We start from the raw sequence: 13,710 nt of genomic DNA, 5'->3' as shown, positions 1-13,710 counted from the left end.
CATCATTGGTGTCAGTGGGAGGAATAGTGCCCCATCATTGGTGTCAGTGGGAGGAATAGTGTTCCATCATTGCTGTCAATGGGAGGAATAGTGCCTCACCATTGGTGTCAGTGGGAGGAATAGTGCCCCATCATTGGTGTCAGCGGGAGGAATAGTGCCCCATCATTGGTGTCAGTGGGAGGGTTTGGGAGGCCAAATATGTCCCGGGGGTGCTTTGGGAGGGGCGAGGACTGGTGCCAGAAAGTGAATGGGTGGGGGGTGTGGAATATAAGCGGGGGATACTCAGGGAAGGGAGAGGACTTGTGCTACAAGGTGGGGGGGGTCGAATATGTGTTGGGGTGCTCTGGGAGGGGGGAGGACTTGTGCTAGAAGATGGGTTGGGAGGGGTCAGATATACTGTATGTTGCGCGGTGCTCTGGGGGTAGATAGGACTTGTGCTAGAAGGTGGAGTGCCCCCTCATTCATATCCTCTTACCCTTGACCCCCCAACGCGCCCCTAGTACATATTCTCTTACCCTCGACCCCCCAAAGCACCCCCTCGTTCATATCCTCTTACCCTCAACCCCCCATCGCGCCCCTAGTACATATTCTCTTACCCTCGACCCCCCAAAGCGCCCCCTCGTTCATATCCTCTTACTCTCGACCCCCCAAAGCGCCCCCTCGTTCATGTCCTCTTACCCTCAACCCCCCAAAGCGCACCCTCGTACATAACCTCTTACCCTCGACCCCCCCAAGCGCCCCCTCGTTCATATCCTCCTACCCTCGACCCCCCTAGTACATATCCTCTTACCCTCGACCCCCCAAAGTGCCCCCTCATTCATATCCTCTTACCCTCGACCCCCCAAAGCGCCCCCTAGTACATATCCTCTTACCCTCGACCCCCCAAAGTGCCCCCTCATTCATATCCTCTTACCCTGGACCCCCCCAACGCGCCCCTAGTACATATTCTCTTACCCTCGACCCCCAAAGCGCCCCCTCGTTCATATCCTCTTACCCTCGACCCCCCAAAGCGCCCCCTCATTCATATCCTCTTACCCTTGACCCCCCAAAGCGCCCCCTCGTACATATCCTCTTAGCCTCGACCCCCCAAAGCGCCCCCTAGTACATATCCTCTTACCCTCGACCCCCCCAAAGCGCCCCCTCGTTCATATCCTCTTAGCCTCGACCCCCCAAAGCACCCCCTAGTACATATCCTCTTACCCTCGACCCCCCCAAAGTGCCACCACATTCATATCCTCTTACCCTCGACCCCCCAAAGAGCCCCCTCGTTCATATCCTATTACCCTCAACCCCCCAAAGCGCACCCTCGTACATAACCTCTTACCCTCGACCCCCCAAAGCGCCCCCTCGTTCATATCCTCCTACCCTTGACCCCCCTAGTACATATCCTCTTACCCTCGACCCCCCAAAGTGCCCCCTCGTTCATATCCTCTTACCCTCGACCCCCCCAAAGCGCCCCCTAGTACATATCCTCTTACCCTCAACCCCCCAAAGCGCACCCTCGTACATATCCTCTTACCCTCGACCCCCCCAAAGCGCCCCCTTGTTCATATCCTCTTAGCCTCGACCCCCCAAAGAGCCCCTAGTACATATCCTCTTACCCTCGACCCCCCCAAAGTGCCCCCACATTCATATCCTCTTACCCTCGACCCCCCAAAGCGCCCCCTCGTTCATATCCTCTTACCCTCAACCCCCCAAAGCGCACCCTCGTACATAACCTCTTACCCTCAACCCCCCAAAGCACCCCCTCGTTCATATCCTCCTACCCTTGACCCCCCTAGTACATATCCTCTTACCCTCGACCCCCCAAAGTGCCCCCTTGTTCATATCCTCTTACCCTCGACCCCCCAAAGCGCCCCCTAGTACATATCCTCTTACCCTCGACCCCCCAAAGTGCCCCCTCATTCATATCCTCTTACCCTGGACCCCCCCAACGCGCCCCTAGTACATATTCTCTTACCCTCGACCCCCAAAGCGCCCCCTCGTTCATATCCTCTTACCCTCGACCCCCCAAAGCGCCCCCTCGTACATATCCTCTTAGCCTCGACCCCCCAAAGCGCCCCCTAGTACATATCCTCTTACCCTCGACCCCCCCAAAGCGCCCCCTCGTTCATATCCTCTTAGCTTCGACCCCCCAAAGCGCCCCCTAGTACATATCCTCTTACCCTCGACCCCCCCAAAGTGCCGCCACATTCATATCCTCTTACCCTTGACCCCCCAAAGCGCCCCCTCGTTCATGTCCTCTTACCCTCAACCCCCCAAAGCGCACCCTCGTACATAACCTCTTACCCTCGACCCCCCAAAGCGCCCCCTCGTTCATATCCTCCTACCCTTGACCCCCCTAGTACATATCCTCTTACCCTCGACCCCCCAAAGTGCCCCCTCGTTCATATCCTCTTACCCTCGACCCCCCATAGCGCCCCTTAGTACATATCCTCTTACCCTCGACCCCCCAAAGTGCCCCCTCATTCATATACTCTTACCCTGGACCCCCCCAACGCGCCCCTAGTACATATTCTCTTACCCTCAACCCCCCAAAGCGCCCCCTCGTTCATATCCTCTTACCCTCGACCCCCCAAAGTGCCCCCTCATTCATATCCTCTTACCCTCGACCCCCCAAAGCGCCCCTTCGTACATATCCTCTTAGCCTCGACCCCCCAAAGCGCCCCCTAGTACATATCCTCTTACCCTCGACCCCCCCAAAGCTCCCCCTCATTCATATCCTCTTAGCCTCGACCCCCCAAAGTGCCTCCTTGTTCATATCATCTTACCCTCGACCCCCCAAAGCGCCCCTAGTACATATCTTCTTACCTTCGAGCCCCCAAAGTGCCCCCTCGTTCATATCCTCTTACCCTCGACCCCCCTAGTACATATCCTCTTACCCTCGACCCCCCAAAGCGCCCCCTAGTACATATCCTCTTACCCTCGTCCCCCCAAAGTGCCCACTCATTCATATCCTCTTACCCTCGACCCCCCAACGCGCCCCTAGTACATATTCTCTTACCCTCGACCCCCCAAAGCGCCCCCTCATTCATAACCTCTTACCCTCGACCCCCCAAAGCGCCCCCTCGTTCATATCCTCTTACCCCCGACCCCCCAAAGCGCCCCCTCGTTCATATCATCTTACCCTCGACCCCCCAAAGAACCCCCTAGTACATATCCGCTTACCTTCGACCCCCCAAAGTGCCCCCTCATTCATATCCTCTTACCCCCGACCCCCCAAATCACTGCTCCATGTGTACATCCTTTTTTACCTGCCCCCCTTGCCGGTCACTATGCCCCCCTCCCCTCTAACTCTCCATTCGTAGTAAACGCAGTGCAGACCTCAGATCAGCGCAGCTCACGTGGTGGTCTCTCTCCTCCTCCTCCCGTCTGTGGGCAATGTCCGAGCCGTGGAGGAGGAGGAGCCCGCTCCGCAGTGTGTATACGCAGCCTTGACTGGCCACAGAGGAGGCAATTGTGAAACCTCGGACAGCGATGTCAGGCAGGTGACCCCAGTGCCCCACCAGCGCGCCCCTGCCAGACCAGAGCAGCCTTTTTACAGGGCATCACCCACCCTGTCCCCAGTGCCCAGTCCGCCCCTGGTATCACCCTTCTGGCGGGTGTCACCCGGGTGTGGTTCGTACCCACCACACCCATACAGCGACACCACTGGTTAGTGCATTAGAGACAATAATAACACTTTTTTTAAACTATTGTTTAATAATGGAAAGATAAAGCGGTGTACATGAAATATTTATATCTGAAAAACGAAAAAGAGCCAATAAGGCAACAGAGAAATAAAAGGGTTCAAGAATGAAAATACTTGACAAAGTCCAGTCCGGCGAGTTTGTCAAAGTCCAGTCAATGAACAAGATGGAGCGGTGGCCTTCATAGGTCTCAGCTGACGCTCCTTGTTTGATGGTAAAAGGAGAGCTCCGGACTACCGACGCGGCCCCTCTTTTTTGGTTCCTGAGGAGGGTGTTGACAGAAATGAGCCGACCAACGGGAAAGTCCAAAGAGTGACCGATGGGATGTCACCGTCATTGCAATCTTCAGCTATCCTGCCATCCAGTGCAGTTTTCTACATATATTAATATCGTGGACTATCTAAAGGTTGCCTTCTGGTAACTTGTATATTATTGTCTAGCATGAAATTACCATCAGAATGAATACCAATATGATGGGTATCAGAGGCCTATTTTATCTAGGAGAGGTGATGGACCTAATCCGCTTCCGGCACCTCCTAGGATAGTGATGTTTGGGCAGCTAATTACTTGATACAGGTAAACATATCCTTATTCTGGAAAAACTGTTATCTCAGGACTTATGAAACACCATTTAGGTATTTATTAGGTCCACCTTGCTAGTGCCAAGAAAATCTCCCCCACACCATGACACCACCACCAGCCTGAACCATTGATACAAGGCAGGATGGATCCACCACACCATGATACCACCACCACCAGCCTGAACCGTTAATACAAGGCAGGATGGATCCACCACACCATGACAACACCATCACCAGCCTGAACCGCTGATACAAGGCAGGATGGATCCATGCTTTCATGTAGTTTTCTACATACAGTTGCAAGAAAAAGTATGTGAACCCCTTGGGATTACGTGGAGTTTTGGATGAATTGGGCATAAAATGTGCTCTGAACGTCATCTAAGTCACAACAATAGAAGAACACAGTCTGCTGAACATAATACTACACAAACATTAGATGCTGCCATGGTTTAATTGCACATAACATGTAAACATTCACAGTGCAGGGAGGAAAAAGTATGTGAGGCCCTAGCTTAATGACTTCTCCCAGAGCTAATTGGAGCCAGGAGTGAGCCAACCTTGACTCCAATCAGTGTGATGATATTGGATGTGTTGCTGACAGCTGTCCTGCCCTTAAAAAACACACACCTGTTTTGGGTTTACTGGTTTCAAGAAGCACTGTCTGATGTGAACCATGCCTCGCAGAAAAGAGCTCTCAGAAGACCTACGATCAAGAATTGTTGACTTGCATGAAGCTGGAAAGGGTTACAAAAGTATCTCCAAAAGCCTTGATGTTCATGTGTCCACGGTAAGACAGACTGTCTACAAATGGAGAAAGTTTAGTACTGTTGATACTCTCCCTAGGCGTGGTCGTCTTGTAAAAATGACTGCCAGAGCACAGCGCAGAATGCTGCATGAGGTAAAGAAGAATCCCAGAGTGTCAGCTAAAGACCTACAGAAATCTCTGGCACATACTAACATTTTTGTTGACACATCTACAATAGGGAAAACATTAAACAAGAATGGAGTACATGGGAGGACACCACGGAGGAAGCCATTGCTGTCCAAAAAGAATATTGCAGCACGTTTGAAGTTTGCAAAAGAGCACCTGGATGTTCCACAACACTACTGGCAAAATATACTGTGGACAGATGAAACCAGGATTGAGTTGTTTGGGAAGAACACACAACACTATGTGTGGAGAAAAAAAGGCACAGCACACCAACATCAAAACCTCATCCCCACTGTAAAACATGGCGGAGGGAGCATCATGGTTTGGGGCTGCTTTGCTGCCTCAGGGCCTGGACGGTTTGTTGTCATTGATGGGAAAATGAATTCCAGAGTTTATCAAGACATTTTGCAGGAAAACGTACGACCATCTGTCCGCCAACTGAAGCTCCGAAGAGGATGGGTGATGCAACAGGACAATAACCCAAAGCATACAAGTAATTCAACAAAACAATGGCTGCAACAGCACAGAATAAGCCTTCTGGAGTGGCCCAGTCAGAGTCCTGACCTCAACCTGATTGAAATGCTGTGGCATGACCTTAAGAGAGCAATTCACACCAGACATCCCAAGAATATTGCTACACTGAAACAGTTTTGTGAAGAGGAGTGGTCCAAAATTACTCCAGATCGTTGTGCAGGTCTGATCTGCAACTACAGGAAATGTTTGGTTGAGGTTATTGCTGCCAAAGGAGGGTCAACCAGTTATTAAGTCCAAAGGTTCACATACTTTTTCCTCCCTGCACTGTGAATGTTTACATGTTATGTGCAATTAAACCATTGCAACATCTAATGTTTGTGTAGTATTACGTTCAGCAGACTGTGTTCTTCTATTGTTGTGACTTAGATGACGTTCAGAGCACATTTTATGCCCAATTCATGCAAAACTCCACGTAATCCCAAGGGGTTCACATACTTTTTCTTGCAACTGTATATTCATATTTTGGAATACCTAAAGATTGCCTATCGGTAACTTTTATATTATTACCTAGCACGAAATTGCCATCAGAATGAATACCAATATGAAGGGTATCAGAGGCCTATTTTACCAAGGCGAGGTGATGGACCTAATACGCTCCCGGCACCTTCTAGGATAGTTGTGTTTGGGCGGCTAATTATTTGATACAGGTAAATATATCCTTATTCTGGAAAAACTTCTCAGGACTTATGAAATACCATTTAGGTATTAGGTCCACCTTGCTAGTGCCAAGAAAATCTCCCCCACTCCGTGACACCCACCACCACCAGCCCGAACCGTTGATACAAGGCAGGATGGATCCATGCATTCATGTTATTTTCTACATATATTAATATCTTGGAATACCTAAAGGTTGCCTTCCGGTAACTTGTATATTACTGTCTAGCACAAAATTACCATCTGAATGGTACCACATCGCCGGCCCTGGGCCATTAGGAGTCCTAAGCATGAGTCCCTGAACCCTACTGTCTCCCTTTGCTGTGCCCTATTGTCATTGCCTGGACTGTGCCATAATACTGCCCAGAGGATCCATGAGCCTCCATTGATTCCCCCCAGGACAACACCCACCACCTCACCAGCAGCCCCAGGCCATCCTAAGTGTGAGTCCCTGATCCCTACTGTCTTCCTTTGCTGTACCCCATTGTCATTTCCTGGGCTGTTAACCTGTGCTGTGCCACAGTACTACCCAGAGGATCAATGGACGTCTATGGATCCTCCCAGGACAAGCCACCTGTTACCCAGACCACCTCACCGGCAGCACCAGGCCATCCTAAGTGTGGGTCCCTGAAACCTCTTGTCTTCCTTTGCTGTGCCCCATTGTCATTCCCTGGACAGTTAACCCATGCTGTTCCATATTACTGCTTGGAGGTCCATCAACCTTGCTGTGCTATATTACCTACCGCCCGAGAATAGTCTCCCCTTGCTGTGCCATATTACCTACCGCCCCGAGAATAGTCTCCCCTTGCTGTGCCATATTACCTACCGCCCCGAGAATAGTCTCCCCTTGCTGTGCCATATTACCTACCGCCCCGAGGATAGTCTCCCCTTGCTGTGCCATATTACTTACCGCCCCGAGGATAGTCTCCCCTTGCTGTGCCATATTACTTACCGCCCCGAGGATAGTCTCCCCTTGCTGTGCCATATTATCTACCGCCCCGAGGATAGTCTCCCCTTGCTGTGCCATATTACCTACCGCCCCGAGGATAGTCTCCCCTTGCTGTGCCATATTACCTACCGCCCCGAGGATAGTCTCCCCTTGCTGTGCCATATTATCTACCGCCCCGAGGATAGTCTCCCCTTGCTGTGCCATATTATCTACCGCCCCGAGGATAGTCTCCCCTTGCTGTGCCATATTACCTACCGCCCCGAGGATAGTCTCCCCTTGCTGTGCCATATTACCTACCGCCCCGAGGATAGTCTCCCCTTGCTGTTGCTGTGTCATTTACCTACCGCCCTGAGGACAGTCTCCCCTTGCTGTTGCTGTGCCATATTACCTACCGCCCCAAGAATAGTCTCCCCTTGCTATGCCATATTACCTACCGCCCTGATAGTCTCCCCTTGCTGTTGCTGTGCCATATTACCTACCGCCCCGAGGATAGTCTCCCCTTGCTGTTGCTGTGCCATATTACCTACCGCCCCGAGGATAGTCTCCCCTTGCTGTGCCATATTACCTACCGCCCCGAGGATAGTCTCCCCTTGCTGTGCCATATTACCTACCGCCCCGAGGATAGTCTCCCCTTGCTGTGCCATATTACCTACCGCCCCGAGGATAGTCTCCCCTTGCTGTGCCATATTACCTACCGCCCCGAGGATAGTCTCCCCTTGCTGTGCCATATTACCTACCACCCCGAGGATAGTCTCCCCTTGCTGTGCCATATTACCTACCGCCCCGAGGATAGACTCCCCTTGCTGTTGCTGTGCCATATTACCTACCGCCCTGAGGACAGTCTCCCCTTGCTGTTGCTGTGCCATATTACCTACCGCCCCGAGGATAGTCTCCCCTTGCTGTGCCATATTACCTACCGCCCCGAGGATAGTCTCCCCTTGCTGTTGCTGTGCCATATTACCTACCACCGAGGACAGTCTCCCCTTGCTGTTGCTGTGCCATATTACCTACCGCCCCGAGGATAGTCTCCCCGAACTGTGCCATATTACCTACCACCCCGAGGATAGTCTCCTCTTGCTGTGCCATATTACCTACCGCCCTGAGGACAGTCTCCCCTTGCTGTTGCTGTGCCATATTACCTACCGCCCCGAGGATAGTCTCCCCTTGCTGTGCCATATTACCTACCGCCCCAAGAATAGTCTCCCCTTGCTATGCCATATTACCTACCGCCCTGATAGTCTCCCCTTGCTGTTGCTGTGCCCTATTACCTACCGCCCGAGGATAGTCTCCCCTTGCTGTGCCATATTATCTACCGCCCAGAGGATAGTCTCCCCTTGCTGTGCCATATTACCTACCGCCCCGAGGATAGTCTCCCCTTGCTGTGCCATATAACCTACCGCCCCGAGGATAGTCTCCCCTTGCTGTGCCATATTACCTACCGCCCCGAGGATAGCCTCCCCTTGCTGTGCCATATTACCTACCGCCCCGAGGATAGTCTCCCCTTGCTGTGCCATATTATCTACCGCCCCGAGGATAGTCTCCCCTTGCTGTGCCATATTACCTACCGCCCCGAGCATAGTGTCCCCTTGCTGTTGCTGTGCCATATTACCTACCGCCCTGAGGACAGTCTCCCCTTGCTGTTGCTGTGCCATATTACCTACCGCCCCGAGGATAGTCTCTCCTTGCTGTGCCATATTACCTACCGCCCCGAGGATAGTCTCCCCTTGCTGTTGCTGTGCCCTATTACCTACCGCCCCGAGGATAGTCTCCCCTTGCTGTGCCATATTATCTACCGCCCAGAGGATAGTCTCCCCTTGCTGTGCCATATTACCTACCGCCCCGAGGATAGTCTCCCCTTGCTGTGCCATATAACCTACCGCCCCGAGGATAGTCTCCCCTTGCTGTGCCATATTACCTACCGCCCCGAGCATAGTGTCCCCTTGCTGTTGCTGTGCCATATTACCTACCGCCCTGAGGACAGTCTCCCCTTGCTGTTGCTGTGCCATATTACCTACCGCCCCGAGGATAGTCTCTCCTTGCTGTGCCATATTACCTACCGCCCCGAGGATAGTCTCCCCTTGCTGTTGCTGTGCCATATTACCTACCGCCCGAGAATAGTCTCCCCTTGCTGTGCCATATTACCTACCGCCCCAAGAATAGTCTCTCCTTGCTATGCCATATTACCTACCGCCCTGATAGTCGCCCCTTGCTGTTGCTGTGCCATATTACCTACCGCCCCGAGAATAGTCTCCCCTTGCTGTGCCATATTATCTACCGCCCAGAGGATAGTCTCCCCTTGCTGTGCCATATTACCTACCGCCCCGAGGATAGTCTCCCCTTGCTGTGCCATATAACCTACCGCCCCGAGGATAGTCTCCCCTTGCTGTGCCATATTACCTACCGCCCCGAGGATAGCCTCCCCTTGCTGTGCCATATTACCTACCGCCCCGAGGATAGTCTCCCCTTGCTGTGCCATATTATCTACCGCCCCGAGGATAGTCTCCCCTTGCTGTGCCATATTACCTACCGCCCCGAGCATAGTGTCCCCTTGCTGTTGCTGTGCCATATTACCTACCGCCCTGAGGACAGTCTCCCCTTGCTGTTGCTGTGCCATATTACCTACCGCCCCGAGGATAGTCTCCCCTTGCTGTTGCTGTGCCCTATTACCTACCGCCCCGAGGATAGTCTCCCCTTGCTGTGCCATATTATCTACCGCCCAGAGGATAGTCTCCCCTTGCTGTGCCATATTACCTACCGCCCCGAGGATAGTCTCCCCTTGCTGTGCCATATAACCTACCGCCCCGAGGATAGTCTCCCCTTGCTGTGCCATATTACCTACCGCCCCGAGCATAGTGTCCCCTTGCTGTTGCTGTGCCATATTACCTACCGCCCTGAGGACAGTCTCCCCTTGCTGTTGCTGTGCTATATTACCTACCGCCCCGAGGATAGTCTCTCCTTGCTGTGCCATATTACCTACCGCCCCGAGGATAGTCTCCCCTTGCTGTTGCTGTGCCATATTACCTACCGCCCTGAGGACAGTCTCCCCTTGCTGTTGCTGTGCCATATTACCTACCGCCCGGAGGATAGTCTCCCCTTGCTGTGCCATATTACCTACCGCCCCGAGGATAGTCTCTCCTTGCTATGCCATATTACCTACCGCCCTGATAGTCGCCCCTTGCTGTTGCTGTGCCATATTACCTACCGCCCCGAGAATAGTCTCCCTTTGCTGTGCCATATTACCTACCTCCCCAAGGATAGCTCCCCTTGCCATGCCCAATCGTTGCCCAGTGGACAGTTTCCTTTTGCCGTGCCAGACATCTAACCCTTGCTGTACCACACTACTGCCCTGAGGATCACCTCCTCTTGCCATGCCTAATTGTTGCCCTGTGGACAGTTTCCCTATTGCTGTGCCATAAATCCCCTCCATGGACACCTAACCCTTGCTGTACCACACTACCGCCTTGAGGATCGTTTCCCATAATAGCTGCCCAGTGGACAGTTTTCCTATCACTGTGCCAGACCACCTCCCTGAGGATCACCTCCCCTTGCTGTGCCACATCACCTCCCTGAGGATCACCTCCCTTACCAAGCCTAATTGTTGCCCAGTGGACGGTTTCCCTATCGCTGTGTCATATTTACTCCATAGACACCTAACTCTTGCTGTACCACACCACCTCCCTGAGGATCACCTCCCCTTCCTGTTCCAAACCACCTCCCTGAGGATCACCTCCTTTCCTGTTCCACACCACCTCCCTGAGGATCAACTCCCCTTCCTGTTCCACACCACCTCCCTGAGGATCACCTCCCTTCCTGTTCCACACCACCTCCCTGAGGATCACCTCCCCTTCCTGTTCCACACCACCTCCCTGAGGATCACCTCCCTTCCTGTTCCACACCACCTCCCTGAGGATCACCTCCCTTCCTGTTCCACACCGCCTCCCTGAGGATCACCTCCCCTTCCTGTGCCACACCACTTCCCTGAGGATCACCTCCCCTTCCTGTGCCACACCGCCTCCCTGAGGATGACCTCCCCTTCCTGTGCCACACCGCCTCCCTGAGGATCACCTCCCCTTCCTGTGCCACACCACATCCCTGAGGATCACCTCCCCTCGCTGTGCCACACCGCCTCCCCGAGGATCACCTCCCCTTCCTGAACCACACCACCTCCCCCAGGATAACCTCCCTTTGCCATGCCTAACCGTTACTGTACCACACCACGCATCTCCAAGAAACAGAAGAAGCCTAATAAACTCCATCAATGAATGGAACGGGACCTTTGCCAGGATGTACCCCACTATACAACGTACTGGTTGTTCTATGGACTAAAAAGAGTTCCGCACGTTACAAGCTGCCGTATATTTGCCCCCCCCCCCCCAAAAAAAGTCTGCCGTCGCGTCTTCTCTCCAGATAGACTTACGTGATCTGTAAAACATTCACCACAATCTGAAAGTTGTTGGGATGCTCCGAGCTGTGTTTGGTCATGTGTGCAAGAAGCGATTGTTTCTTCGTGAAACATTTCCCGCACTCTGTGCATAAATAGGGGCGCTCGCTTGAGTGACGCCTCTGGTGGCTAACAAGGGTTTTTTTCGTGGTGAAACACTTCCCGCACTCCGAACACGCATAAGGACGGTCCCCCGAGTGGATTTTCTGGTGGGAAACAAGGCTCTCTTTGATGGTGAAACACTTCCCGCACTCTGAGCACGAATAAGGACGCTCGCCCGAGTGGATTCTCTGGTGTCTAACAAGGGCTCCTTTTTTGGTGAAACACTTCCCGCACTCCGAACATGAATAAGGACGCTCTCCTGAATGAATCCTCTGGTGGTGAACCAGATTTTCTTTCGTGGTCAAACACTTCCCGCACTCTGAACAGGGATAAGGACGCTCGCCTGAGTGAACTCTCTGGTGATTAATAAGATTTTCTTTCGAGGTCAAACACTTCCCGCACTCTGGACATGAAAAAGGATGCTCACCTGAGTGATTTGTCTGGTGTAGAAGAAGCTGCTTCTTCTGGAAAAAACTTTTTCCACACTCCGAACATGAATAGGGACGCTCGCCGGTGTGCTTCCTTTGGTGTTTATGAAGATTTCCTTGGTCAGAAAAACATTTCCCGCACTCTGAACAGGAAAAGGGACGCTCGCCCGTATGAATTCTCTGGTGTTTACGAAGGTTTCCTTGGTCAGAAAAACATTTTCCACACTCCAAACAGGAGAAGGGGCGCTCGCCCGTGTGTCTTCTCTGATGTGTAAGAAGGGATCCTTTCTTGGAAAAACTTTTCCCACAATCCGAACACGAATAGGGACGCTCGCCGGTATGATTTCTTTGGTGTTTCAGAAGGTACCCTTTGTCAGAAAAACATTTTCCGCACTCTGAACAGGAAAAGGGGCGCTCACCCGTATGAATTCTCTGGTGGGTAAGAAGGGATCCTTTGCCATAAAAACATTTCCCGCACTCTAAACAGGAATAGGGACGCTCTCCCCTATGAAACCTCTGGTGTGCAAGAAGGGTTCCTTTCCTAGGAAAACTCTTCCCGCATTCCAAACATGAATAGGGACGCTCACCAGTGTGAGTTCTTCGGTGTTTAATGAGGCATCCTTTTTGAGAAAAACGTTTCCCGCACTCTGAACAGCAAAAGGGACGCTCACCGGTGTGAGTTCTCTGATGCGAAACAAGGTTTTTTTTCCCGGGAAAACATTTTCCGCACTCCGAGCAGCAAAAGGGACGCTCGCCTGTGTGAACTCTCTGGTGTAAAACAAGGCTTTCCTTCTTAGAATAACATTTTCCGCACTCCGAACAGGAATGAGGACGCTCAGCCTTGTGAGTTTTCACGTGTCCTAGCAGTCCTTTCCTCTTAGCGAATGTTTTCCCGCACAACAAACATGACAATGAGCTCCCTCCTGTGTGAGCTCCCTCATGGCTTGAAGAAGATTTCTGGGGATTGGATGGATCTGCTGATCTGTCAGCACTGTGAGAACTTAGATGGACATCTGAAGTCATAGTATGGGATCTATCAGAAGATTCCTTAGTTTTAGAAGGATCTATTGATCTTAGATGGACATCTGAAGTCATAGTATGGGATCTATCAGAAGATACCTCTGGATTAGAAGGATCCATTGATGTTGCCAACTGGTAAAATGTAACATCTAGAGAAGATTCCTCCTCTTTAATTGTCACCCTAACCACATCATCCTTCACACATTGCTGATCACCCATCACATACGTCTCTTCTTCTTCCTCCTTCACCTCAGCTTTTATATCGATCAGTTCTTCACCCTAAAACCAGAAAAAGATAGCAAGGAACATCCTCAAAACATAAGAACCCGGAGATCTCAGAGAGGAATATCTCATACAGTTTGGAATCATATTTAAGACATA

At 51.9% G+C, this 13,710-nt stretch overlaps 1 protein-coding gene across 3 annotated transcripts in view; it reads right to left on the bottom strand.

Moving 5' to 3' along the window:
* The window catches only part of LOC149440487 (uncharacterized), a 67,317-nt gene that overhangs the window by 12,795 nt on the left and 40,812 nt on the right, over positions 1 to 13,710 (bottom strand). The window contains exon 5 of one of the 3 annotated variants that reach the window (XM_089658532.1): positions 11,817 to 13,608. The exons of the other annotated variants lie outside the window; for them this stretch is intronic. Coding sequence (XP_089514658.1) covers positions 11,817 to 13,608 — 1,792 coding nt within the window. The remainder of the gene's footprint in view (positions 1 to 11,816; positions 13,609 to 13,710) is intronic. 3 annotated transcript variants of the gene reach the window in all.

Source organism: Staurois parvus, unplaced genomic scaffold (assembly GCF_062004578.1).
Source record: "Staurois parvus isolate SC_StPar_1 unplaced genomic scaffold, SC_StPar_1.0 ptg001079l, whole genome shotgun sequence".
Taxonomy (NCBI): Eukaryota; Metazoa; Chordata; class Amphibia; order Anura; family Ranidae; genus Staurois; species Staurois parvus.
This window is presented reverse-complemented; position numbering and strand designations above follow the sequence as displayed.